At 39.7% G+C, this 25,121-nt stretch overlaps 3 protein-coding genes across 3 annotated transcripts; 2 read left to right on the forward strand and 1 right to left on the reverse strand.

Moving 5' to 3' along the window:
- Positions 1–1,160: 1,160 nt before the first annotated feature.
- On the reverse strand, positions 1,161–20,524 carry LOC106652343 (BTB/POZ domain-containing protein KCTD16). Its single transcript, XM_014371263.2, has 3 exons — positions 19,780–20,524; positions 15,066–15,419; positions 1,161–4,107 (listed from the first exon to the last, which is right to left on the reverse strand). Exons 2-3 carry the CDS (start codon positions 15,408–15,410, stop codon positions 3,724–3,726), a joined length of 729 nt encoding a protein of 242 aa, XP_014226749.1. The 5' UTR covers positions 15,411–15,419; positions 19,780–20,524; the 3' UTR covers positions 1,161–3,723.
- A 1,534-nt stretch (positions 20,525–22,058) lies between these two features.
- LOC111693225 (putative inorganic phosphate cotransporter) lies at positions 22,059–23,846 on the forward strand. The gene is made up of 5 exons (XM_023460802.1): positions 22,059–22,092; positions 22,889–22,999; positions 23,072–23,365; positions 23,439–23,746; positions 23,820–23,846. Exons 1-5 carry the CDS (start codon positions 22,059–22,061, stop codon positions 23,844–23,846), a joined length of 774 nt encoding a protein of 257 aa, XP_023316570.1.
- Positions 23,446–24,698, forward strand: LOC106652151 (sodium-dependent phosphate transport protein 3-like). The gene is made up of 3 exons (XM_023460804.1): positions 23,446–24,211; positions 24,280–24,454; positions 24,595–24,698. Exons 1-3 carry the CDS (start codon positions 23,864–23,866, stop codon positions 24,696–24,698), a joined length of 627 nt encoding a protein of 208 aa, XP_023316572.1. The 5' UTR covers positions 23,446–23,863.
- The last annotated feature ends 423 nt before the right edge of the window (positions 24,699–25,121 follow it).

Raw genomic sequence — 25,121 nt, forward strand, 5'->3', positions numbered from 1 at the left:
GGGCTCGAGGCAAATCTTTTGCCAGTGCTTGATGTACTCCTCCGTAATACCGCCTCGAGTCTAATCATTGTACCCACTGCGCTCGTATAAGGCATATATTTATAAATGCAGTTTAAAGACGACGACGGGAGCCCGAGCAAGCGAGCTTTGAAATTTTATTATTGGCTTTAGGCTTGAGCTTTCATCTGTCTTTCTCTTTCTCTCTCGTTCGCTTCAATGTGCCTCAGCCACAGCCACCGTCGCGCGTATCTCTGTATGCGCAGCGCGTGTACAGCGCTTGCTGCAGTCTTGTACAGACGTCGCGCACACACATGGGCGTGCATGTATAAAACAAACACGGAATGCGCGCGTAGGCATACAAAGTCGGGCGGGTACACGACGTCGCGTACCTACAGAGAGAGAGAGAGAGAGGGAGAGAGAGGGTGTAGAGGCAATTAAGCAACGAGGGTAAAAAGAAAAAGTCAAAATCGAGTCATCAAATATTTGGATTTTCTCTCTCTCTCCTCCTGCCCCGCTCGCTCTCTCTGTCTCTACAAAAGAGAACAAGTAGAACGAGCCATTATGGCGCGTCGACGATGACGAAGCTTTGCAAAATGCAAGAGGGCACATATCGTATATACGTATGTATATAACCCCTTCCTATACACTCACGTCGGAGCTGCCGCCGTCGCCTCGCAAGAGACGTATACGGGCACATACGGGTGCTGTAGTTTAGTTATAGAGCTCGGAGACGAGTAAGGAGCTTTGAGCCCCAAACCGACTACTGTGCGCAACATATAGAGCATAAAGTAGGTGCAGCGACGCCAGCTTTTATCCATGAGCGGGTATAATCCCACGATGGCAGATCGATGACGAATCGAGTCTCGATAGACACGCATTTAAAATATTTATAAATTGTATATAAAATTCATGGAATTATCCGTGAAAAAAGAATAAAAAGACAGATTAATGGACATTTTTAACTGCGTTAAAAAAATAAAGATTAAATTTGCATTGGTACTTGTTCAAATGATCGTTCACTCGAACTAAGTCTCTCTTTATTGATAAAATAATAATTGCGAATATATGAAGCAATTAAAAGTAAAAAATCATTATTATCAATTGAAATAAATACATTTTAATGAGTGAAGAAGGGTATTATTGAATAATTACACACAATGTCTTTCGTGAGCTTTTTCAACAATTTATTTATTTTTATTTTTTTTTATTTTATTTCTATATCACCCACATCGTAACTGAGAGCGTATGAGCTATGTACCAATGGCGTTTGCATACATAGATATACATTTATAATAGCCACATGTGTACTTATTTTTTGTACGTCAAAACGTATAATCGCCCAGAGCCGACTTCCCTGTCAGTGTGTAATAGTACTAGTCTTTTTTTTTTTTTTTTTAATTGTATTTCTTTTCATTTTCTAGTCCTTTCTCTTCTACCCAAGATCAAGAGGTTTTAAAAAGAGATTGTATACGTCGGGTCCCATGATGAGCTAAAGTAAATATAAGTTTCTTCATTTGTCATATTTTAAATTCGAATGTGTGTATTGTACAATTTAAAATACGTATTATCACAAGAATTATGAGAGAAGACCAAAAATAAGCAATCGAAACAAGTTATCAATTCCGTTGAAACTTTATATAGATCGTAATTTCAGTGGTTCTGTTGGCAATTCGGCGTGTACATTGTTTACGCACACGATATATTTTTGTAATTAATGGGGATTCACAGGAGATAAAATTCATACATCGCGCTGACCCTATAATCCTCACACAGAAGACACATACTCGTAGAAGTACAAAATAATCGAAAGTTTCCAAATTATCATTCCATTCACAGATATATTATTTATTATAACGTTATCATGTATCGCGTTTTTGTGTTTCGTTATGGATGAAGACATGTACAGTAATGCGTATCCAATGCATGAAGTTATTATTCTCAGCGATAATAATATCAATGATCCATACATATTTTTTGCAGAGGTGCTTATCGACACACACATAATACGCTAAATGATCTAGTTTATATACTTTTTACTCATTCGGCAAACATTTAATTTTCCTATAGATTTTATTGCTAATAATAACAGTGTCGGCAAATCTCTGAAGCGTTACAACAATAACTTTGATTCTATACTTTTTTATATAGGATATAATATAATATTTTATGATTTATACCGCTTGATTGTTTCAATATTTTTGTTTTTGGCTTGTCTTTTTTAGTGATTAATTCCAAATCCATTATTGTTCCCAATGGCATTTTGCATTATATAACACACATGCACATCTTTAAGCTTTTAATGACACACACCTCTATATTTTTTTATAATATTAGTCACAGAAAAACCAATCAAATCGCTTGGCCTTAAATGTTATTTTCACGTTTACAAAGAGTAAACTAAACAATTAAGAATAAATTTTTTGTTTTGTTTTTGATACACTTTTGCGATCACATTGAAATTACTACTTATTAAATTCGATTGGCAAGGCGAGTTACAGATTTCAGGTGTTCTTTTTTTTCGGGCCCTGAAATAATCTCTCTCGTAATTTTTTTTTCTTAATTCGTACCGTATCAACTGGTGAAAATGTATAAAATTACTTACTACGTCAGATCTTGGACTTGTCTAGTTCGATGAGCGATCTCTTAGTTACATTATGAACATCACTTTGGCCAATTCAGAAAGATCATTTTTTACTCTTATATTCCAAAGGGAAATTTGTCAAGGGCTTAGTACGATATGATAGATGGAGTATAGCGACCATCGAACTAGGTCTCGTCAGCAAAATCTCGAAGACAAATTTTCTTATACACTCTTAACAGCTGATGATGCCGCGCGTCTTATACTTGATCGAAAAATAATAACGTTCATGAAAATACGTAAATAACATCAATAAATAATTCATCTTTTTTTTTCGTTCGTAAACCATCGCAGATGGCGACACTAAATTAGTTTTTTCTTGTAAATTAAAACAACTTACGGAATGTTATAGAGTTGAATAACCATAAAGTATTGACCGAGAAAAATTATCCACATATTTCTCTCGGTGCAATAAGGCGACCGAGTTTTAAATAAGGACGATGAAAATTCCTTGCATAATCGATTTACATAGCCCAAAGTTTTACCCATCAATATAATATAATAAGTATTTTCAATCTTTCCTGAAGTAAGTCCGCATCCTCCCGCATATAAAAAAGAATCGAGCTGGGAGAGGGGAGGAAGCTGCGAGAGTATACGCCAATAGCTTTATAGAATCATCGGCAATCGATCATCTTCATCTGCGTAGTTATTACATAAACTTTTTTTCTTCTTTTTTTTTAATATAATATAATAGAATATAATATATCGTTTTTCATTAAAAGAAAATGAATCATGATTATCGCGAGCTTTGCCGCGCGCGAGCGCGCTTACGCACAGGGTAGTATAACTCGAAATAAAAATGTTGAAAAACTGTGGCAGGCGCTCCGTACATGCGCCACGCATTATATGAAACTGAGCGAAAAATCGCTCGAAAACAACAACAGCGACAGCAGCCGGCGCTCTTTCTCTTACCCCGTCTCGTTTTATTGGTGCCGCATTAGTGCGTCGCTCGTTGCTCGACTCGGCTATACAGCTACTCGTCGTAAAGCCTCGGAGCGCAGTTACACAGGAAAAGTCGCGAATTCCTTACGTTATCGTACTCGCACACGTATACTTTTTTTTTGTCATTTTTGTTCTCCGTTCTCTTACTCACGCACGAAGACGAACTCGTTGTAATGATTCCAGCGATTCTCCTCCAAGTCCACACCGGGCTTGAGCTCGGCCACGTTGCCGCCCGCTGTGCCCGAGCCGCAGCTCGCCACCAGCTTGAAGCCCTGCTCCTGCAGCATGTCGAAGGCCTGCTCGATCGAGCTGTGCTTGAGGAAGAAGCGCGACGTGTAGCGATCCGACTGGCCGTGGTCGGGGTCGCGGCTCTCGTTCAGCGTCTCGCCGAACACGTCGCGGCAGAGCATCACCCGGCCGCAAACGAGGATGCGAGAGAGCTTGCGAAACTTGACGTCGGCCAGGCCCTCGCGGCCGAACGCGAAGCTGCCCCGGTAGCCGATCGTTATGTAGCCTCGGCGATTAGCCTGCACACACACAGAGAAAGACACAAAGAGGAAAATCATTATTATATTGCTGTACATCGCGGGTTATAATATGGTTCGCCTTCTGTATTACGTTATATTATTATATGCTTTATCCCATAGCTGGAGGCCACCATTAATCGCAGCAACAGTGCAGCAGCAGCAGCAGCCCCAGTATACGATCAATTATATGTCGCTTAATTCGCTCCTCTGTGTTTAGAGGCACAGTGGCTTTATTGATTAGCCCTCGCTTTCTCTCTCTCTCTCGCGCTCTTTACTCCGTCACGATTCAACGCGCTCCTCCCTGTGCCACGATATACACTTTGCCCATTTGTTCTCCTATACATATAGGTTCGCTCGCGCGCGCTAATGGCTGACCGCCTCTAAGTTGAGCGCGCGGATCCTGTACACATATACGCGGATTAACCTGATTTTTCAATTTCAATTTGGACGCTTTGTATAGCATATTTAGCATCAACGTAGATGGCTGCAGCATCTAAATTCAATTTGAAAATTTCACGAGGAATTAATTGCAAGATTTGCTCGAGCGAATTAAATAAATAAATAAACGAAAAGCCGTTACGAGGCCTTGATTCTCTACTAAAAAATAAATTTCATCCGCTTTGAGTGTAAGCGATTCGCAGTAAATAGGATACAATTACCCGTTGGAAAACGAAAAAGTCATAAACGAAATCCCAGGGTGCAATACGTGCACTGCACATCTACACCTCCATTTCGTTACAATAATACAACTGCAGCTTCTATAGTGAAAGAAAGCCACAATTTGCGCTTACACACATACACGGGGACCGATGATCGGGCTAGCCGCAAATTAGTAATGAATTTTTTCGTTGTTTTTTTTCTCTCGTACAAACTCGCTCGGAATTCCAGCTCGTGAATTTTCGAAATTCCATTATACACCGCTGGGTATCGCGTGGGTGTACAAGAATGAAAGGGTAAAAAATTAATGAAGCACACGTGTCGGCGGTGTCGGGGGGCGCAGCTCTTACATACGCGCGCTGGGTTTATTGGAAAATGGCTTGGAATCGAAATTACAATCGCTTCCAATTTACCATTCGAAATTTCGCCTAGTATCTTACACGGTTGAGCCGAGCGTATATAAATGCCCTTACCTATATTGCGGGATATATATGAGCCGTGGGCGGCATCGAGCTTGCATAGAGCTCGTAGCACAATAAAATTAAATGCCCGACGCGCAATTTAACCAGGTGTGTATAACGAAAGCTCGCTGGCGCGCGATATAGCACGCGGTACACACGATTCTGCACCGTAGCTGCAGCACAGCGTGTAGCATGTATCGTAGCTTCGACTGCTGCAGTTGTAGGTACATAAAATAGATAGTATATATATGCAACGCTGTATAATGTGTGAAATTGTTCGAGCGAGCTCACGGTTAACTTCTGAATTTATTCGGCGTTATTATTGACGCGCGTGCACGCCTGTACATGCACACACACGTATATATATGCGAGCTGTGTACAAGTATAATATATCGCACGCCCAAACGCGCAGACGTCGTAAAAGTTTCGCGAATGCAATCGATGCCGCCCGGTCGCGCGACAGCAACAGCAGTATAGCAGATATCTGTCAGGCTACATTTGTCAAACACAGTCGCTCATTCTGCTGCCGATACATGTAGAGAGCAGAGCAGGAAGTGCGAATCTGAGGAATTTTCAGCGGATTTTCGGTGCGACGCGAAACTACACTCGTTCGAGTCGACAAATTCATGCACGAAGCACACGCGCATCGTATATAATGCCTGAAGTTTAGAAGGCACACGACGATCGTTCGAACCAAGCTTGTGCGCGTATCAAAGGTTGCGCGACACTTTTTTCTCACGAGGATTACGGAATTATACGAATCGTATCGATTTTGAATGAATAAAAAGCTCGCGAGCGAGTAGTGATTCCGAGATCGTCGCTTATATAATCGAATTCGTTAGCGAAAATTTTATCCACGAAAGCCCTTCCTAATCTCAGCCAATTCAAGTATTATAAAGCTTTGATTTCAGAGTAATTGTTCAATGATAAAATTGAAATTTCTCACTCGCGAATTTTCTTCGGCGTCGCGTCGTGGAATTCTCCACCCAATATTGCCCGCGTACTTACTCGGAAGCGCGCGCGTGGCTAAATTCGCAAATCCATTACGCGAATTGTGCCGCGTTACAATGAGTCGTAGCTTGTCGCGAGCAAACTACTACTGCTAATACTGCTGTGTGCAATTTTACAAATGAAATTCCCTACAACGAGGTTCGTCGACAGCGTATAGTGTCAACGCTCACATTCCCTATGTAAGTTACAGCGAAAGACAACTTTCGAATATTTGGTCGAGTATATATTGGGAGTGGATGGGGGCCGATCACGTGATGACGAAAATATTCTCTCTTTTTCCCCCTCTCTTTCTACTTCATTAGCACGCTGTGCGCAGCGCGTCCGACAGTCGACCGTATACGTGTGCGTGTGTGCTGGCCCCTTTAAATAGCCTCGGACCTATGCGAGATATTCATTCTGAGCTTTAGAGTGAAGCTGTCAACAACTTACATCGCGTCTGCCTTTTTCAAGTGCCAGAAAAGTTTTAAGTAGTGATCAATCCGATAGTGTTTCGAGTATTCAAAATTTACTAAAGTCAAAGTGAATTTTGTTACAAAATGTCAACTCAAGAAAGTGCAGTTTTGAAATATTTCTTTCAAGAAGCGACCGAAATAGCGAAGAAATTAAAAAATGATTTGAAAAGTATAGAAAATATGGAAATCCGATACAAAACATTTTATTATAGAGGAATAAAACATTTCGATGCTAACGATAGAGTGCGTTGTATCCTCGTACAGATAATAAAAGATCGAACGGTTTTTCCATGTGTCGAAGAGTTTTTAACATTGGCATTACAAGACCGAGAATTGAGAGTTGTAAAATTTCTTAAAGAGGTTGGAGTAAAAATCCACGAGTTCAAATTCGAAGACGGCAAATCTGCCCTTCATTATTTACTCGAGCAAGAAGTGATCAGATCGGAAAACGACATAAAAGGCTATCGTATCCAAGAACTTGTAGATTTTTTTTTGCAAGATTTGCAGGAAAATCGCTGTGATGATACAGGTTATACGTATTTTCACGGTGCCTGCATGGCTGGCATTATACCTGCTGTGCATCTGTTCATAAGTCAAGGCGTGAATGTTAACCTCGACACATACACGTGCTCACCATTGCACGTGGCAACCCAATACAGGCGCAAGGATGTAATAGAAATTTTATTGAGACATGGAGCTAACCCTAATCAACGAGACCATGAGCAATCGACTCCTCTACATGCTCTTGCGAGGTTGTATCCATGGGAATGCAACACTAATCACATTTGCGGTGATTACAAAAAACAAGTTGAAGAAATTGTTGAAATGATTATTAACTCGGGAGCAGACATCGAAGCGCGCAATTGTCACGGAGATACTGCATTACAGGTTTCGGTATCGTCCTTTGACGTAGAGCTCACAAGATCACTGTTGAAACGCAAAGCGAACCTGCTCAGTTTAAACGAGAACAGAATGTTTAACATGAAATTCGAAACGATTGAAATGAAAAATTACCCTCTCACGTTCAACATTATCCAAGTAATCGAATTGTTACAGTCCCAAAACTACGTACTGAATTTTGAAACTAGATGGCGGATGCTCAAATGCTGGATGAGAGTTAAAGGAAATGATGGAAAAAACTTAATTTCTTACGCCGTAGAGAAAAATGAATATCGGACATACATCGAAATGAATAATCAGATACATTTTCATGAAAAATTTGGCTTTTCATAAAACAAGAAGGTATTGATTATTTTCACGAAGAAATAGAAAAGTTGACGCAGACAATGCCACCAGAACTTATAAACCATCGACCATCGCCAACGCTTATAAACAGATGGGAGCTTGAAGTTGCAAAGTTAGATAAAATTATGATAAACAACAAAATTTCACTCTATAAAATGTGCCAAATGGACTACAGTAAAGCTTATTCGATAATTAAAGATATTCAGAATTGGTCTGTACCATCATTGGATCAGTTGGATCATGACTATCTGAGTCTTATCGTAAAAAGGCATATTGCCAATATTTTGATAAGGCGACAGTTGGAATTGTTTGCAGCCGATCTATTCATGACCGAGCACTGCAAATTGAATCTGCCTTACGTTGTTTGTCGCATACTTGCAGAAAAAATGAGCGACGAGGACCTATTTCGTCTAGTCGATCAGATGGAGAATAAGAATCTAGCAGACCCATTTTTAGTGCAACGAAATACACGCCAATTTTTCGAGTGCATGAGCGATGAGATTCGTAAAACTGAGACGTACGACGAGACAAATGAAGAGACTTTAGCACACCCATTACAAGTGAGAAAAAAACAACGCCTGAGCTGAGATAATCGGCATGTAAATGATAGCTTTTTGAATAATTGTTACCTACGTAGCTTTTCTATGCACTCTTGTCCTGCATAAGTATTTTTTTTAATAAAATAGTTTTTTTAACATATTATTCTATAACCTAACACATTTACACGATTCCTTATATACCAATCTAAAAGATATTTCGTCACTTGCGGATAAGAAAAAATAGTTGCCGAATTCCCTCTAGCGGCAAAATATTAGACTCGTTTTTTATTATAGATAAAAGATTAAATCAATGAAATATTTAGTAACGTTATTTTAAATGAAACTAGGTTCATCAACTTGATAAATCAAGTAGTCCTAACAATGAAGCATTTCGTCAATTTAGTGAAATATTTACTTGGCATATACCAGTGAAATATTTCGTTGTTTTGATAAAATATTTCATAACAAAATTTTAAATGAAACAAGGTTCATCAATTTAATAAATCAAGTAGTACTAACAATGAAGTATTTCGTCAATTTAGTGAAATATTTACTTGATATGTCTGCCAATCAAATATTTCATCGAAGTAATCATAATTTTATTAATTTTATTTATTTATTTGATTCATTTTGTGAAATATGAAATATGAAATGATATTTTTTTCTCAGTGTACTATCACAAAAATTGTAAAGGGCATTACAATATTTACTGTATTTGGATTTTTACCACGACTACTATACAACATATTAACTTTCATTAATTTTTATTTAAAATTTCCTATATGTTTTTCTCAGTGTAGTAAATGATAGCTATTTTAATAATTGTTACCTATACAGCTTTTCTATTCAATCTTGTCACGCACAAGTATAAATAAATTAACAAATAAAGGGGAAATTTTCAGATACGGAAGAATGCCAGTTTATTGTAGTGCACACGCGCGCGCATCAATTCCAAATGTGGTGAATTCTTACAACGAATGACGGCGCGGACAAACGCGAAGGAGAGAATGCCAAGCTTGTAAACACTCTCCGGACCATGCCACATACTATACGTGCCCCGCAACACGATGCGGTGAAATATATATTTGAATAACGCGCGCTGCAACGCGGCTCTCGATCCTGCGCCAGAGCGAGCGAGAACGAGAGAGAACTGCAGCTGTATTTCATTCGTATATTTATTTCGCGATTTGTCTCCGCATGGACCTATTGATCTATCGACGTTTTTAGAATTTATCGCGCGTCTTGGTATAACGCGCAAAGTAAAACTTTGAAGAATAACTAAAATTCCTCTACGTTTTCTTCGTACTATACATAGAAAATTTATTCAGAACTCTGTCGTTTCAAATCGAGTCGCTCTCGAAGATGAACATTTTTTAAACTTTCATCGGAATAAAAAAAAAAAATACCGAAGTATGCGCGTGTGCGTGGCTGACTAGTGGATCCATGTAGGGTAGTCACCAAAGGAAAAAAGGATATTCCAACCTCCTTTTTTTCTATCTCTCTGTCTCTCTTTACTTCTATGAATATTAACGTCAAAGCTTTGAGAGTACATAAGACGCATCGGTACATAATATAAGGAAAGTAAAAGCATGAATTACTCGTGGCAAAACTCGATTTTCTCGATATATGTGCTCTCTCTCTCTCTCTCTCTTTCGTGCGATATAATAGTGTGCAGTTTCACAAACGAGTGCTCGCGAGCGTTCAGTTTTTGCCACCCAAGAGGGTAGTAGGGGCGATTGTACAGCTGATAAATTCATTCTTGATTGAAATCACTTTGCAAGAATAAACTTTCTTTTTTTCTCTCTCTCTCTCTCTAGCTCGCGTTGAAATACGAGCTTTTTTTGAAGAATTTCAATTATTTTTTCAAAAAGAAATTTGTTGGATAAAATTTCAAAGACCGAGCCAGCCTTGACGAAATAAATTTTGTAATTTTGTCGTCGTTAATTCAGCTAGCTGTGTCGTACACGAAGCTGAATTATTTTATTAAATAAAAAAATGTCGAGTATTTTCAAATTCTCCCGAGGCTTCGTAATACGTATGCTTCAGATATATGTATACGACGGTGACGCAGAAGCGCGCGACAAATGACCAACTTGGAAATAGAAATGAAAAAAAACTTCTCTATCCTCGCAGGACACCGAAGATATAAAGTCTGACATACTTCTCTTTCTCTCTTTCTCTCTCTCGTACATATTGCACTGTTTCCGCTTTTCTTTAAGCTGGTATATAAAGCGACTTTTTAAGCCGTTCAAATTGATATTTTCATCTATAATAAAACGCGGCCGCGCATCAATATCGTTGCGAATCTTTCGAGGATTGCTGCACACAAACGCCCGCTCTCGCTTGCAGATAGACGTTCGATCTTCTCTGAATTTTGCAAACAATTTTACGATGCGAGACGAGTCGAGATTCGAGAATATGCGATCTGTACGTATCTAGTATAGCATATAAAATACAAAGAGAACCTTTTTCCTCGATCTTTGCGTAAAAAAGTGAGAGAGGTGGAAGGGACGCCTTTCACAGAACGCATTCCATCTAAAATGCTATTCATCTAGTCGACTTTTTTCAACCCGGACGATCCTCGAGTCTCGACTGACGATGATAAATAGCTGGATTTCGACTCGGCTTGCGCGTCGTGCCGTACATCCTTACCTATTATATACACTTGCTCTAGCAGAGCTCCTATTTTTTTCTCTCTACTCTCTCTCTCTCTCTCTCGTTCAGGAAAAGAGAGAGAAAATTCTGATTAAACACGAGGAACGAGAGACGTTTAAATTACTTTCCCATGTTGTATGTATAAAAGAGCTGCCCGCCGCCGTGAAAATGAGCACCTCGTCGAACGGTTATACATACTCGAGAGTTGCACGAAGTGCTACACAGCTCGAGAAAGCAAATTCACCCTCTCGTTTCTGCCCGCGCGAGTGTGTATAATAGCTGCGAATTTATGCGCGAGAAAAAAGAAAGAATTTACTCGCGCACATACCTATATAATATTGAAGTACTCGAAGCGCTAAGCGGCCACGATTATTTCTAAATTTCATTTTCAACATTTACTTTTGAGCGCCGCAGAGAGGTAAGTATATTAACATTATATATAATGCACGGCAACAGAAGTAGATGTAATAGGGAAGAAGAAGAAAATCGAGAGAAGACTTTTCTTTTCCCCTTTGCGCGGCGAGTTGATAAAAATTGGTGCCTCTTTTTCCCCACGGATTGCACACTTCGCTCGTTCGTGTGTATGTGCAGCGTGCGCATGTGTGCGCGTGAGAGTTTCAGCCGTGTTCAGCTCGACGGAACGAGGAGCTACATAGGTACACGCACGAAGATGTATTTTTCCGACTATTCAGCGTAAAATTAAAGTGTGCAGCTTCCACGACACTTATATAATACAGAAAAAACGTATTCATTTTTTCTTTTTCTTTTTCTCATATACACACGCACAATTTAAACAGTAGTAGAGAGAATCAGTTAAAACTCGAGGGTATTGTGAATCTATAAAAGCTGATACCCTAAACGACGAATGGTCAGATCATCGCGTATATTAAAGGAAAGTCCATCAATAAAAAAATACCCACTTGTTTTTTATAAATGAAACGATGAAAATAATATTTAGACGATTCTTGAAATAATGTTTATAATGCTTGAATATATGTGCGTATAAAATATGCGCTAATTCATTTATGAAATACTATTCATATCAATCTAACCTAAAAAATCTCTATTGTCTGACTTGTTGTGAGACACGTGATTATTTTACATATTTTTTCATGTAGGGGAGAGGCGGGTAAGTGGAACATGGCTGGTAACCGTGTCACCCCCATAAAAAATGCAATTTTCAACTTAAAATTATGAAATAAATTTTTTCATAGTCCTTTCATCATTTATGATATTTGTACGAAAAAAAATTTTTCAAAATCCATTTTTTTTAACAAAAAAAAAAAATTGTTGAAAATTTTTGACTAAAAAATCCAATATAACCAATATTTCAACTGAGTAGCAAAACGATTAAAAACATTTTTTTGCTTTTGAAATTTATATCACTAGAAAGCTAGAAGCTTGAACTTTAATTTCCTTTTTTTTAATTCTTCTACGATTAATATTAAAAAAGTTATTAACAAAATAAAGAAGGTACTCAAACCGGGCGCGAGGGTCACCTTCCGTCGGGCACTAGTGTCACATGACGACCTATCAATAACCCATTCACGTCCAGAATAATGAAATTTTTTGTTCGTGATCGACGCGATTTTTTTTTATATTTTGAAACGCAAAAAGATTTTGCGCATACATAATTTCATGTAAAATTTAATGCCCTTTCAGAATCCGGGCTCAAATTTAAGATTTAATGCTTCGTCAAAAAGTTATGGTTGTTTAAACAAAAACAAACGTAAAAATTTGCGCGAAAAATCAACTCAAAGAAATTTTTTCCAAGTGTTGCAGTATGAAACTCGAGGTATAAATATGATGAGAGGTAGTTATGGATGTAGAAGTACCGTAAGGAATTTTTCTAAATTTTTTTAGCTACTTAATTTTCTAACAAAATGGCGTCCCTCAAGTGAAATGTTTATAAAAAACCAAACTTGATTTTTATCTTGAAAACCATTGGGTTTAGAGAAAAAGTTTATGGAACAAAAAAGTCTTAAAATTTATCAAAAAAAAGCCCCAAATTTTTTCAGAATTTTCGGAGACGATTTTCAATTTTCCGACAATTCGTCGAGTGCAATCTCTTAAAAAATCTCAAAAAATTCTGAAAATATTTGAGAATGTTTCTCGATAAATTTGGAGACTTTTTTATTCCATAAACTTTCTCTCTAAACTTCATTGTTTTTGAGTAAAAAAATATATTATTCTACACATGTATGTATTTTTTGCATGATAATATACATGACACTCGTGCCCGACTCCTATGGCACAATTCCCGGCTATTGAAAAAAGACGGGCAATTATGACAAATTTTTTGAAATTCAATAAAAAATAGAAATTTCATTGTAATTTTTTAATTTTAATATATGTTATAGAGCTTGAGCTCCCCTTTGCAATGATCGTTTCAGATTTGAAAAATTTTAAAAATTCGCTTCAGGAAGCAAGTTTGAAGTTATGGTGTCACTCATGCCCGTCTCTCCCCTATTCTTCTGAAATTTAAAAAATTGATATCTTTATTATTTTGATTATTTATCTTGTACATGAATTTGGATATTTATCACAATCCGTTAAAAAAATTCGGTATTTAATAATCATGTACTCAGTATTTAGTAATCATTTATGACAATCATGTTAATAATCATATTAACATATGGAACCGTCAGAAAACTCGTATAATCAACATAATATCGAATTTCGTTCATAATTATTTCATTGGACTCATTCAGAAAATGTACTGTTTTTTAAAACTAATTTGAATTTTACAAAGCGTCTTCCCGCATGTGAATGTAACGATAGTCACGTACACACACACACAGATGTGTAAGTGAAAGTTTCACATATGTAACGAGTATTTCTGACAAGTTAATCAGATGATCAATCAAAATTAATTCAACCGGAAGTAATTTTAGAAAAATACGTGATCAAATACATCAAAAGAATACGTAAATCGAAAGTCTGTCAATGGAGACTTTTTAGGTTAAAATGGTTAACATACACATAATTGTTTAAAAAGATTGATTAACTAATTTTGTTTTATTTTTATCGCCAACAAACGCTGGAGAACTGAAATTGAGCAGTACATTTTTTGTGTTCTTGGCCATTGTGCGGTGGCGCGCACGAAATTTCTACATGATAATATTGTTAAATGAGCAGCTCTCGTTATAAATGTGAGTTTTACGAAAGAAGTGGGACTATACACAGTAAGGGTAAAGATCTAATGAGCACAAAAGCAAGAGATGGAAAGGCCAGCCAGCCAGCCAACCCACACACATACACTCACACAGACCCACTCGTATTATACACCGTTACAGTGAGCGAGCTATGAAAAACAAAAAATAAAAAAAAAATACACTCTTTCATTTTCGCGGCCGGGAACTGGGTAAACACTGACAGGCAGGCTAGCCTCTCTCAGTCAGCGTCGGAGAGGTATTTTCTTCCGCGCGCACAAAGTCTTTCGAGTATAAAAATTACCATACAGTATGCATGCGTGTGTATGTGTGTGTACTTCGGCTCGCACAACCGAGACCAGAGCTTGCGGAGAACGAGCTTGTACTCGCCTTATATAAGAATATATTAGCCGACAGAGTTGAGATTATAATACGTGTGCGGGCTAAAGGGGGGGGGGGGGGGGGGGNGGGGGGGGGGAAGAAAAATTCTTTTTTTGCCTTACATGCTCTGCCACTGCTTTCTCTATTCCAAGCCAAAAGAAGAGTTATGACCTCGCTTTTGCTCCCGTATACGTACGACGATTGGAATTTATTTTTTCAAAAGCAGCTCCTTTGTTGTGCGTCGAATTCGATGTTTTATTAATTTGCCAGATCGAGCCACAGAGAGGCGGAGCGCGAGAGAAGAACGGCTCATTCGTGAATGCAATATTCAATCGATATCACCGCCTCTCTTAATTAACCAACTTGATAAGGCTTCGATATATCAACACTCATGTATATACCAACCGGATTCAAGGCGGACGCGGGCTCCTGCAGCGCCCGCTCGAGATTCCCCAGTCCGAAGTAATTGGCCTCTTGGCGCAGTCGCTCTCGCTCCCTGAAGCCGTCGGGCAGCACCAGGGCCCGATCGCGCAGATAGTCCAGCACGTAGCGAAACAGCACTCCGTCCCGGTCGAGGAAGTAGCGGCCCTTGGCGTCGCGCTCCAGGCCCTGGCTGGCTCTCGGCTCCTTGAACAGGCTGGCGAGCTGCGAGTCGGCCTCGCGCGTCAGCGTGCTCAGGGCCGTCGTGTAGAAGACGCCGCCGACGTTGAGCTCGATCAGCTGCGAGCTGCCGCCTTCCGGGTCGGGCATGACGGTCACCTGCGCACAAAAAAAATCAAATTTATATCCATGAAATGAAAAGAGCTCTTATATCATTACGGGCGATCGTCTTTAGTCCTGTGGGCGCGAACTTGGATATGTTGTACGCGATGAATCACTGCCATCCGCGCGCGGGCGAGACTCGTCGGACGTGACGCGAATTTATAAATCGAGCTTTGCGCTTGGCTTACTTATATCGGGCGCGATGATCGCGGAAGATTTAAAGCTCTTTGGTGGTGGAATTTCGACCTCGACACGCGTTTTCTTTATAAATATAAATTTGCGTTAGACGAGCGCAAATAAATAAGCGATTTTGCCGAGTAGCTTAGCGCCAGGAATTAAGGGACTTGATAAATCTTGTATACGAGGCGCACCGATAAAGCATAATAATGTACTCGCGGGTTGCTGGTTATACAATAACACACTTCTCGGTACTCCCGCGTGTACTAGACGTCGCACATACACGAATTATGTACGCACGCGAAAATTGGGACAATTGTCGAGAGCATGTTTATATACGCGAAATACAGCAGAGAGAGAGAGAGATACATAGAGACAGCACAGCGCAGAGAGAGCGAGATGAGGATCATGAAGGAGCGAGAGAAAAATATGAAACGAAGCTGGGCAAACTCGAGCGCGAAAGTGCAAGAAGGTCACCTTCTGATGCTGCTGCTGTTGCGTACGTATATATAAATTTTCTAAGGAGTCGCGGAGAGCTGCAGTCGCGTTTCGTATAGTACATAAAGGTAAAGCCCAACTTCAACCTATACTAGATATATATACAGCCGAGCGCGCGGGGGTTAATTTCCATTGTCTTTCTGTGTATATCATCTGAGGGCAGAAAGAGAGGAGAGGAGAGGACACTAGACTCGGCGAAGCAAGAGAATTGAGAGCAACAACAAGCTTTACTCTCCATTTTCCACTTAAGGCATAAGGAATTCTTACCTCGTTTTTTTTTATTTTACTTTTTTGTTGTTATCTTCCATTGTATTTATAACTATACGCACACTTTGTAATAATACAAAAAAAAATTCTCTTTTTACTTCGTTCTTTCTCTTTGTTATACGGTATATTTTCGTGTACGTACGCACACTTGTACGCGAGGAATATAATAATATATAAGGCTTCTAACTGTGTGCATTCCCTCTCTTTCCCTCCCTTGGCTTATAAGCCGCTAACTCACGAGAGAAAATATTTGGTCACGCCGGGGCTGGCTGGCTGGTGCGCGGCACGGCGGGCGTGCCAGCAAAAGAGGAAAGTTCTGAAAACGACAAGTTTAATTTATTTCGCTTACTTCTGACGACAAATTTAAAAGACTCCGGGCGGCCGCGACTTTATTCTCTCTCTCTCTTTTTCGCTCTATGTTCTTTGGACATTTCTCATTAAAAAGAAAGAAAGAAAGGAAGGAAGAGAGTGAGCGAGAAAGAGCGGCGAGAAATGCAAAAGCGATTCTGAAATAAAGTACACGCGTTTTCTTTGGGCATTCTTGCTCCTTTGATTTTTTTTCTCTGCAGTCCACACGACGATGTATGAATACAGCGCACGTAGTAACCGCTCTTATATTTCATCTTTCCTCGCGCTTGCGGTTAATGCATTAATCCACGCGCGCGAGACCACGGGGCGAAAGCTCGATGATCGTCGTGAGCGCGCGTCGGACGATTTTCCTTCAATTTCTTGGGATTTGTTTTGCGCAAAAAAAATGAGAAATAATAAAAATAAATAAACGCAATCTAGGTCGTGACGGTGAAAATGTTTTTTTTTTTCTTAGTTTGAGAAGCGAGCGAGTAAGTAAGCCGCGCGCTTACTCGAGCACTTCACGATTTAGCATTTATGTATACAAAAAGAAAAAGGGAAGAAAATCAGCAATAGCGCGCGACGTGGTCTTTTTCATTTGTTTTTTTTTTCTCTCTTTTTGCACATTACATTTTCATAACGGACGTGGCTGCGGGCGCATTGATTACAGTTAATGGCCATTAACGTCGTCGGATAATTATATTCTCGTTTTTATGTTTTTTTACCTCCTGTTTTTTTATCATACTTTAGTTTTAGTTCGTACCGCAGAATCGATTTTAAATACGCAGAGAAGAGAGGTGGACTTTGTTTACCATTCTGAAGTAAACAAGAGCTTTATTTAGTAACGGTACATACAACGAGAGAGAGGGAGAGAGTTCGAAACAAAAAAGAAAAATCAAATTTTAATTTCAATAGAGAGGATGACCGTACTCTTTAATCACCCTTTGGCTTTAATTGACGTCGATCAATTAAATTGCGCGCGTATACGCGTAACTGCAATGCAAATAAAACTGCATGCGCATGCATGTGCTACTGTCGTTACGTCTTTCTTTTCCTTTTTTGTTCAAATCACAATGAACAAAATATTTGTAAATAAAACGTAAATTCGAATCCGAGTACTCGATGCGCATCGCGAATGCCCACATACTCACACCCACACACACGTGTGTGTAATATGAATTGCTTCTCACTCGAAGCTCGAGCTCGAAGCGGTTTTATTATACGCATCGTTAGCCTTTCGTCGTATTACTCACATGTTTGTGTATGTGCGTGAGTGCACGTGTGCATGTGTAATATTGATTACGCAATAATAATGTTCATTTGGCGAAGGGCAAATATTTATAAGACCTAGATTGGCTCTTACGAGCCCTGCGGATTGACTGTGTATATGTGTGGGTGCATCTCGTGTGGCCCCCGTGGGGTCAATAACGTAAATGCACGGGATGCGTCATAAAATTGCCGAAGGTAAACAAAAACATTGGTCGTATACGATCGGCTATTAAAAATTTTGTTATACAAGCAATTATAAAGTTCCTATATATATTTGAAGGGATGCGTGTACGTAGTTATTTAAGGATAATCGAGAAGGGCGAGCACGCGAATCAATGTTTATTTTCGATTTTACGAAATCGAGTCGTAGAGAAAAAAAAACACGCATAATACAAGTCAAACAGTCGCGACTCGTTAAAGAGCTGTCAATATCGAAAAAAATCATTTAAAGATAAAAAAGGTATAAAGCTCGCCTACGCATTCATACATACGACTGAAAAAAAGCTCAATGAAATAATGGTGCGGTATAACAGTTACATTAGAATCAGCCTCGCGCGTATTATAAACGCGTTACCGTCTTTTTTTTATTACGTTCTCGAGTCACCGGGGGGATGCAGCCCGAGCTTTATACGTATTTAAGCGATGGGTCGACACCGTCGCGTATACGAGGTCGTTAGGATATTTTTAAGAGTCATCTCGGGGCTCTGTTGCATCGTGATTATCGGCAAGCAAGTATAAACACGTATACTGCTCCAGTAGAGAGCGAGAGCGAGCGGACGAAAGCCACGTAAGCAAAATAACGAGCCAACGTAATCATCTCGCGCGGAGCGCGTTGCTTTATGCTCCAGTACGTAATAAATAATAAATATAAATAGTTAATTATTGTCGGCTTCGCGAGGTTCGAGGTAAGATAGGATGTGCGCGCGGCGCGTGCAAGCGTAGTGAGCCGGAGCTCCAAAACCCGTTATCCCGCTCGTGAAAAGCTCGACAGCGTCGGCAGCAGCAGCAGCAAGAGCAGCTGCCGCATCGTCAGTCTATATGTACAACGTACTTGTGGAGATAAAAAATACAAGGCAGCCAGAGAGATAGAACGAGAGAGACAGAAATATATATAGTATAAGGTATATTATGTACCGAGGAGCGCGGCTCGCGCGGAGCACGGCTGCAACAAGTAAACGGTCATAATACGATCTATCCTATCTCGTGTACATATATGCACAGTGTAGCATGAGGCGGACATCGGAACGACGTTGGGGAGTATATACTCGCGTATCGCATGTCAGACAAAACCGCGCCGTAGTCGTCGTCGTCGTCGTCGTGCATCTATCGAGGCACTACCTCCACTGCATTAGTAGCAGCCGCAGCAGTAATAGTGGTGTTGTTGACTCTCGCATACATTATACGCGCGTGCTTGCAGCAGCAGCTGTGCAGCCTCGATTCTTCGCGCTTTCGAGCTTTCGCACTAATAGTGTATCGCATAACGGCCCGCGCATATAGCGGCGACAGAGAGAGATAAACGCAAGCGCATCGAACTTGCGGTCGGACGCGATATCCTACGTGTACGTGTGTGCGTCATTGTGTTGCATATATTCCGTCGATATACGCGTGTATAATGTTTCACGATGATAAAAATGTCGGATACGTGTACGCGCGCTACGAGCTTGCGGAGGGGATTAAATTGCGGCGTGGAAGTTGATATTTACAATTTGTGTGCTGTAATCGAGCGAAGATATATAGACGAACGCAGTTTAATGATAAAAACAGAGCTGTACATTCGAGGAGATAATTCGATACACACCTGGTTGCTGCTGCTCGTGTGACTTTAATGGATCCCAGTGTGCGTTATCCAGGCGCACATATATATTATAGGCGAGCACGATTCTACGGCCTACGCATATGTTTGCTGTGTTTGTGATTGTACAATCGATCACCTAGTCGAGAGAGAGAGATAGATAGAGAGAGCCGAGAGCGAGAAAAGAAAGATAACGGCGCAAGATAGCGGAGCTTTCGGAGCGCGCCTTTGACCAGCCGTTGAAAGCTCTCAGCTGCTGCAGCGACGAGGCTTCTGGGGGGATGTGGGACGAAGATAACGACGACGACGATGACGATGATTGAACCGTGTGCTCGGAGGGCTGCTGCAGCGAGGAAGGAGAGGAGCGGCCGCTGCACACGCACACTTCACCGATCTCGTGTTCAGTTTTTCCGACGCGGCATGACACACACACACACCCACCAATAGCACAGCGACAGAGCAAAGCCGAGAGCTCTCGATATACCTTATTTCGCACAGAGTATATTGGTTGTTGTTATTATGCAAAGTCTCGCGTCGGGGCTGCAGCCACGTACTCGAGTCTATGTACTCGTTATTTTATCTCTCGCTCGCGCTCGCACTCGAGGACGAGAGCAGCAGCGGCGCACGACTGTCGAGCTTGAGCGGCGAGGTGAAACTGCCTTGCACTCGCACTCGCACTCCTAGACAGAGAGATAGAGAACGAGAGAGTTGCAGAACTTGCAGCAGAAGCGGGAGCGGCACAGCAGCAGCAGCAGCTTCCCGCAGAGCAGCAGCAGCAGTAGCAGTAGCAGCGGTGGCAGTGGCGGCGGCGCGGATAGATCATCGGGCATCGCAGGCGCGCAGCGCCGAAAACACGCGCTATGCTGGAAGGAGGAAGAGGAGGTGGAGGAGGTGTAGGAGGAGGATTGAAGCGAGGAGGGTATGAAACGCGCGCGCACACGGTGGTGTACATTGGACTGTCCGTTATTTCCCAAATTGCTCGTATCCGTGCTCGCTCAACCCTTGAAAGCTCACAATCTTTTGGGTTACAATTAATGAAAGAAAATCTATGTCCGATTTAGTGTCATCAGCTTTAGCTTTTTCCCATTTGAATAACATAGGAAATTTGAGTTTGAAACAACTTAAAATATCTTATCCTCGGGTTTTATATTTCTAAAACCAAATTTTCCAGCAGTATATGGCTGATTTATTGTCCTCTGAAAGACTCACTTAAAAAAAAAGAATCATCATTGCATTATGTTTTCACGTATGACATTCAAACTTGACTGCATGATACATATGTGATAAAAATAGTAATACTTTTTTTTTAAATGATATACATAACGCGTATTGAAATTCATTTTAATCTTGTCACTTTGTTGTCATTCATGGACATGTCCTGGCCGTATATCGCGATGATTATTTTATTATTTTATTTTTCTTCGGCCGTCGTCATCCTGGTAAAAAGTCGAGGATCAGCCGACCGTTGAGCGTCAGCACGTCAAGATGAAGCGCTAAATTGTACCGGAAGCCGAGCCGACGCACATCAACAGCATCGACGATGCCGCTATGATATGTACACGACGCACTGATGATCTTTTCAATGTAACACCATCACTAATTCATTTCACTGTTGGTACAAAATCGCGATTTTTCTGCTACACGTCAAAAAATCGCGGCCAGATGGTTTGTTATTATTCAAGACGAATGTCAAAAAAAACGTAAACATCAAATCATTACTTAAATATTACTTGCGGGTTACGAACTTTCGGCCGTCTATGATGAAAAATCGTATACAATACAAAAAATAATATACTATTACAAGCCTTGCCTTCGGTGCTCTGGGCCAATTTGAAGTTTGAAAGATAAAGCGCTGCTGATTCATAAATTTACGTTGATGTTACTTACGGCGCTATCTCGGCAAAATATACAGATATAATCATCGGTCAGCACAGATAGACACGGCGGTGGGTTATCACCTGTCATGAATTACAATTACATCGTGCGTAAGATTCGCCGTTTTTTTTTTATCTTTTTGGTAAGCTTATTACGAGTATTTGTCGTAAACCCATTGACTTTTCATGCGTATAAGAATGAATGTTCGATAAAGATATTAAATATACGTTTTAAAAAGCGAAGCCTTACCTCTATGAGCTACCAAGATAACGGCCTATTTTGGTTTATGACTAAGATAATTGTCTTTTTTATAAAAAACTATATGGATATTTGATTCGATCGTCATTTGCGTGTATATCGATTCAGCGACACAAACGATTCAGTGCGTAGTGAAACAAAACGATGAAATCATGACTTCGAATACACTGCTTTACAAGGATAAAGGTAAACACGGCGAGGTATCATTCGTACACATGAAACTTGTACACGGGCATTTCTGTACACAAGTAAAATGTGTCCAATATTTGTGCACATAATCAAAAATTTTTTTTTAATTCAAAAATGTTTAAAAATAATCGTAATCGTAAATTTTTGAATTTAAAAAAAGTTCGATTATGTATACTAATATTGGACACATTTTACTTGTGTACAGAAATGCCCGTGTACAAGTTTCATGTGTACGAATGATACCTTGCCGTAAACGCCTATTATTTTTAATCAAATTTATTATTCAAAGTTTTATCCCTCATGAAAATTTTCAAAATCAGTTGTAGTTCATTTATAAAAACAAAATTCATATAAATATGAAAAAACGTCTTTTAAAAATTTTTCTATTTGATCTATTGTTATGAGTGCAGCATAACCAATCCTTTTTTCCCTGACTTTGTAATTCGACTCAGATCAATCATCGTTTAGGAAAAGTTTGACTCTACTTACAAAAATATTTTCTGATGTACAATGAGTAATAAACAGTGAAGATAACAGCATTCAAATCGATATGATTTTTTTCTTTATTTTCAGCTGATATTTACCGGCTCAAACGCCGACAGTTAGACAATTATTAAACCTCTTTTTTTTCATTTAAATAAAAATACTCAATATTTAATGGAGTGCATTCTATATTTTGAGGCAACAAAACGTCATGAATTAATTTTACAATTGGGAACTCTTATGGGTCGTTTCTTTGAGGGCTAATTATGCTAAAAATCAAACATATTTGATAAATTTTATAATTTTTCAGGTCCAAAATGCTCAGAAGTGCCCCAGATTTTCATGATATTTTTTGCGGTACTGATCTTCCATCAATCCTTTACCACGCAAAATGGCTTAGGAATTACCTTCATGTTAAAAAGTAATTATTGATTTTTCTCTTGAAAGATAGCCTACGACAATTATTAAAAGTTATTTACATTATTAATTTTAGGTTGGCCTTACCTTTTAAAAACTTTGAGCTACGTTATGCTGATCGTAGCAGCTGCTGTCTTAGCCACTAATTGGAGTGCCAAGAATCTTTTATGTCTGAGCATTGCCGGCATCGGTATGCTGCACTTGATTCAAGGGATTCTAGATCAAACCATAGATCCACAGTCCGAACAGTTGAACGATTTCTTCAAGCGGTTAATGAGTATAGCTTATGGCGTAACCCATGCGCCAGTTCTGCCTTGCGTTTACGTACTCTTGGCTCGCTTGACGCCGCCTCAAGACAGAGCGACTTTTGGTAAGCTTAAAAATTCTCAATTTAGAACGCTATCTACCATATAATAATGTTAATAATGTTCGCACACTTACAGGCTCATATGTTTTTTCTGCCAAGCAATGTAGCACTATAATTTTTCTCATCGTTACTACGTGCTGTGCAAACGACAATAGTTTCCTTGAAGTTTACTACGCTACATACTCAATTTTTGGATTGATCGCCGTGGTTTGGAGTATCGTGTACTATTTTGTGGGATCCAACTATGATCTGGAATTCGTGGACCAAGCTCCATCGTTCAAGCCACAAATACCTTGGAGCTCGATTCTGTCGTCGTTGCCCGTCTGGACTTTGATATTTTCTCACGCGTCTAGCTTTGCTGTTCAAGTAGTCACAATGAAGCGAGTAAGATCAAATTTCTTTCCTTTTTTTTTTTTTTTTTATTGATCCCAACACTAATCTACAAACAATCAGTTAGAGTCAATACATGTTTCAAAATATGTAGTGTTCTTGCTCTGGGTGATGGGTGGCCTCAGTTCGGGCTTGCTGTCGGACACACTTGTGGCGCAAAACTATTTGACAAGACTCAATGCTCGAAAGATCTTCAATTCTCTCGCTATATGCGTACCAATGTCAGCATTCATAGTCATGTTTGTACTTGAGCAAACGTCACCAACGATATATTATAACTACATCTTCGTGTGGACAAACATAAAGGTCGTTTTGATAGTATTAACAAGCTTTCAAAGTTGTGGTTTTATGATCAACCACGTAGACTTGAGTCCGTACTATGCAGGCATTCTCATCGCTATTACTGAAATTGCGAATCAAATAGTCACAGGCTTAGTGGTTCTTGTCACAAACTTATGCGTGAGTATGCACAACTTTTTTAACGCATGGATCGATCGATATAACCGAGTTTTTTTTCTCTTTTTCAGGCGACTCAACTGACGGGAGATTCGTTCTTAATAGATATACTGTGTTTATCAGCCGCTTTTTCTATTTATACGAGTATCTTCTTTGCAATATCCAGTGAAGCAAGTATCCAGGAGAAGTGGAGCCCAGTTCCATCGGGGTATCAAGATCAAAATAGATTGCATGGTCAAATGTATTGTAACGAAAACAGGTGTTGAATCAACAGTACCTAAAATATAATAATAGTGTATTGTTCAGGACTGAAAGGAAGATTAAATATTTTTAATATTCTTGTAAAAGTATTAGGCTGTAAAATTAAACTTTCGTCTGTTGTATAGTCCATCAAGCTAAGAGCTCGGGCCTCGGACTGGGGGTGTGCAACCTTAACTGCGTGATAACTTTAGAATACTATCACCTCAAGTTCGAGCCTATGACAGTGTAATCTGTAATGTGTACGAATTCACATGTGTTCATGTCCGACCTACGCATTCAGAAGGCGATTTGAAAAGTTGTCAAAGCCTGCTGGCTGACATTGCTATCCGCTGCTCTTCTGCAGTTGCTAAGTACATTTGAATGTTGATCAAGTCGAATAAGACTCGAAAAGCAAGTCAGTTTATTAAAAGTGTTCTTATAGCATCCGAGTTGTAATGTGAGTTGCTCATGCGTATGTACGCATGCGTGTGCAGTGTGACACTGATGTTTAGAACCCGATATGTAAAATGTGACGACGAAATTAGTTTTTGTAGCCACGACGGACATTTTTAGTTAGGCTTATACTTTTCCTCGGTTGCGACAACAAAAGTCCATTTTGTTGTGTGAAAAGAGAAAATAGTTTCCATGGCTAAAATATTTTTGGCTACAAAAA

The sequence above is a fragment of the Trichogramma pretiosum genome, unplaced genomic scaffold (genome assembly GCF_000599845.2).
Source record: "Trichogramma pretiosum strain Unisexual culture from Peru unplaced genomic scaffold, Tpre_2.0 scaffold6, whole genome shotgun sequence".
In the NCBI taxonomy this organism is placed as follows: Eukaryota; Metazoa; Arthropoda; class Insecta; order Hymenoptera; family Trichogrammatidae; genus Trichogramma; species Trichogramma pretiosum.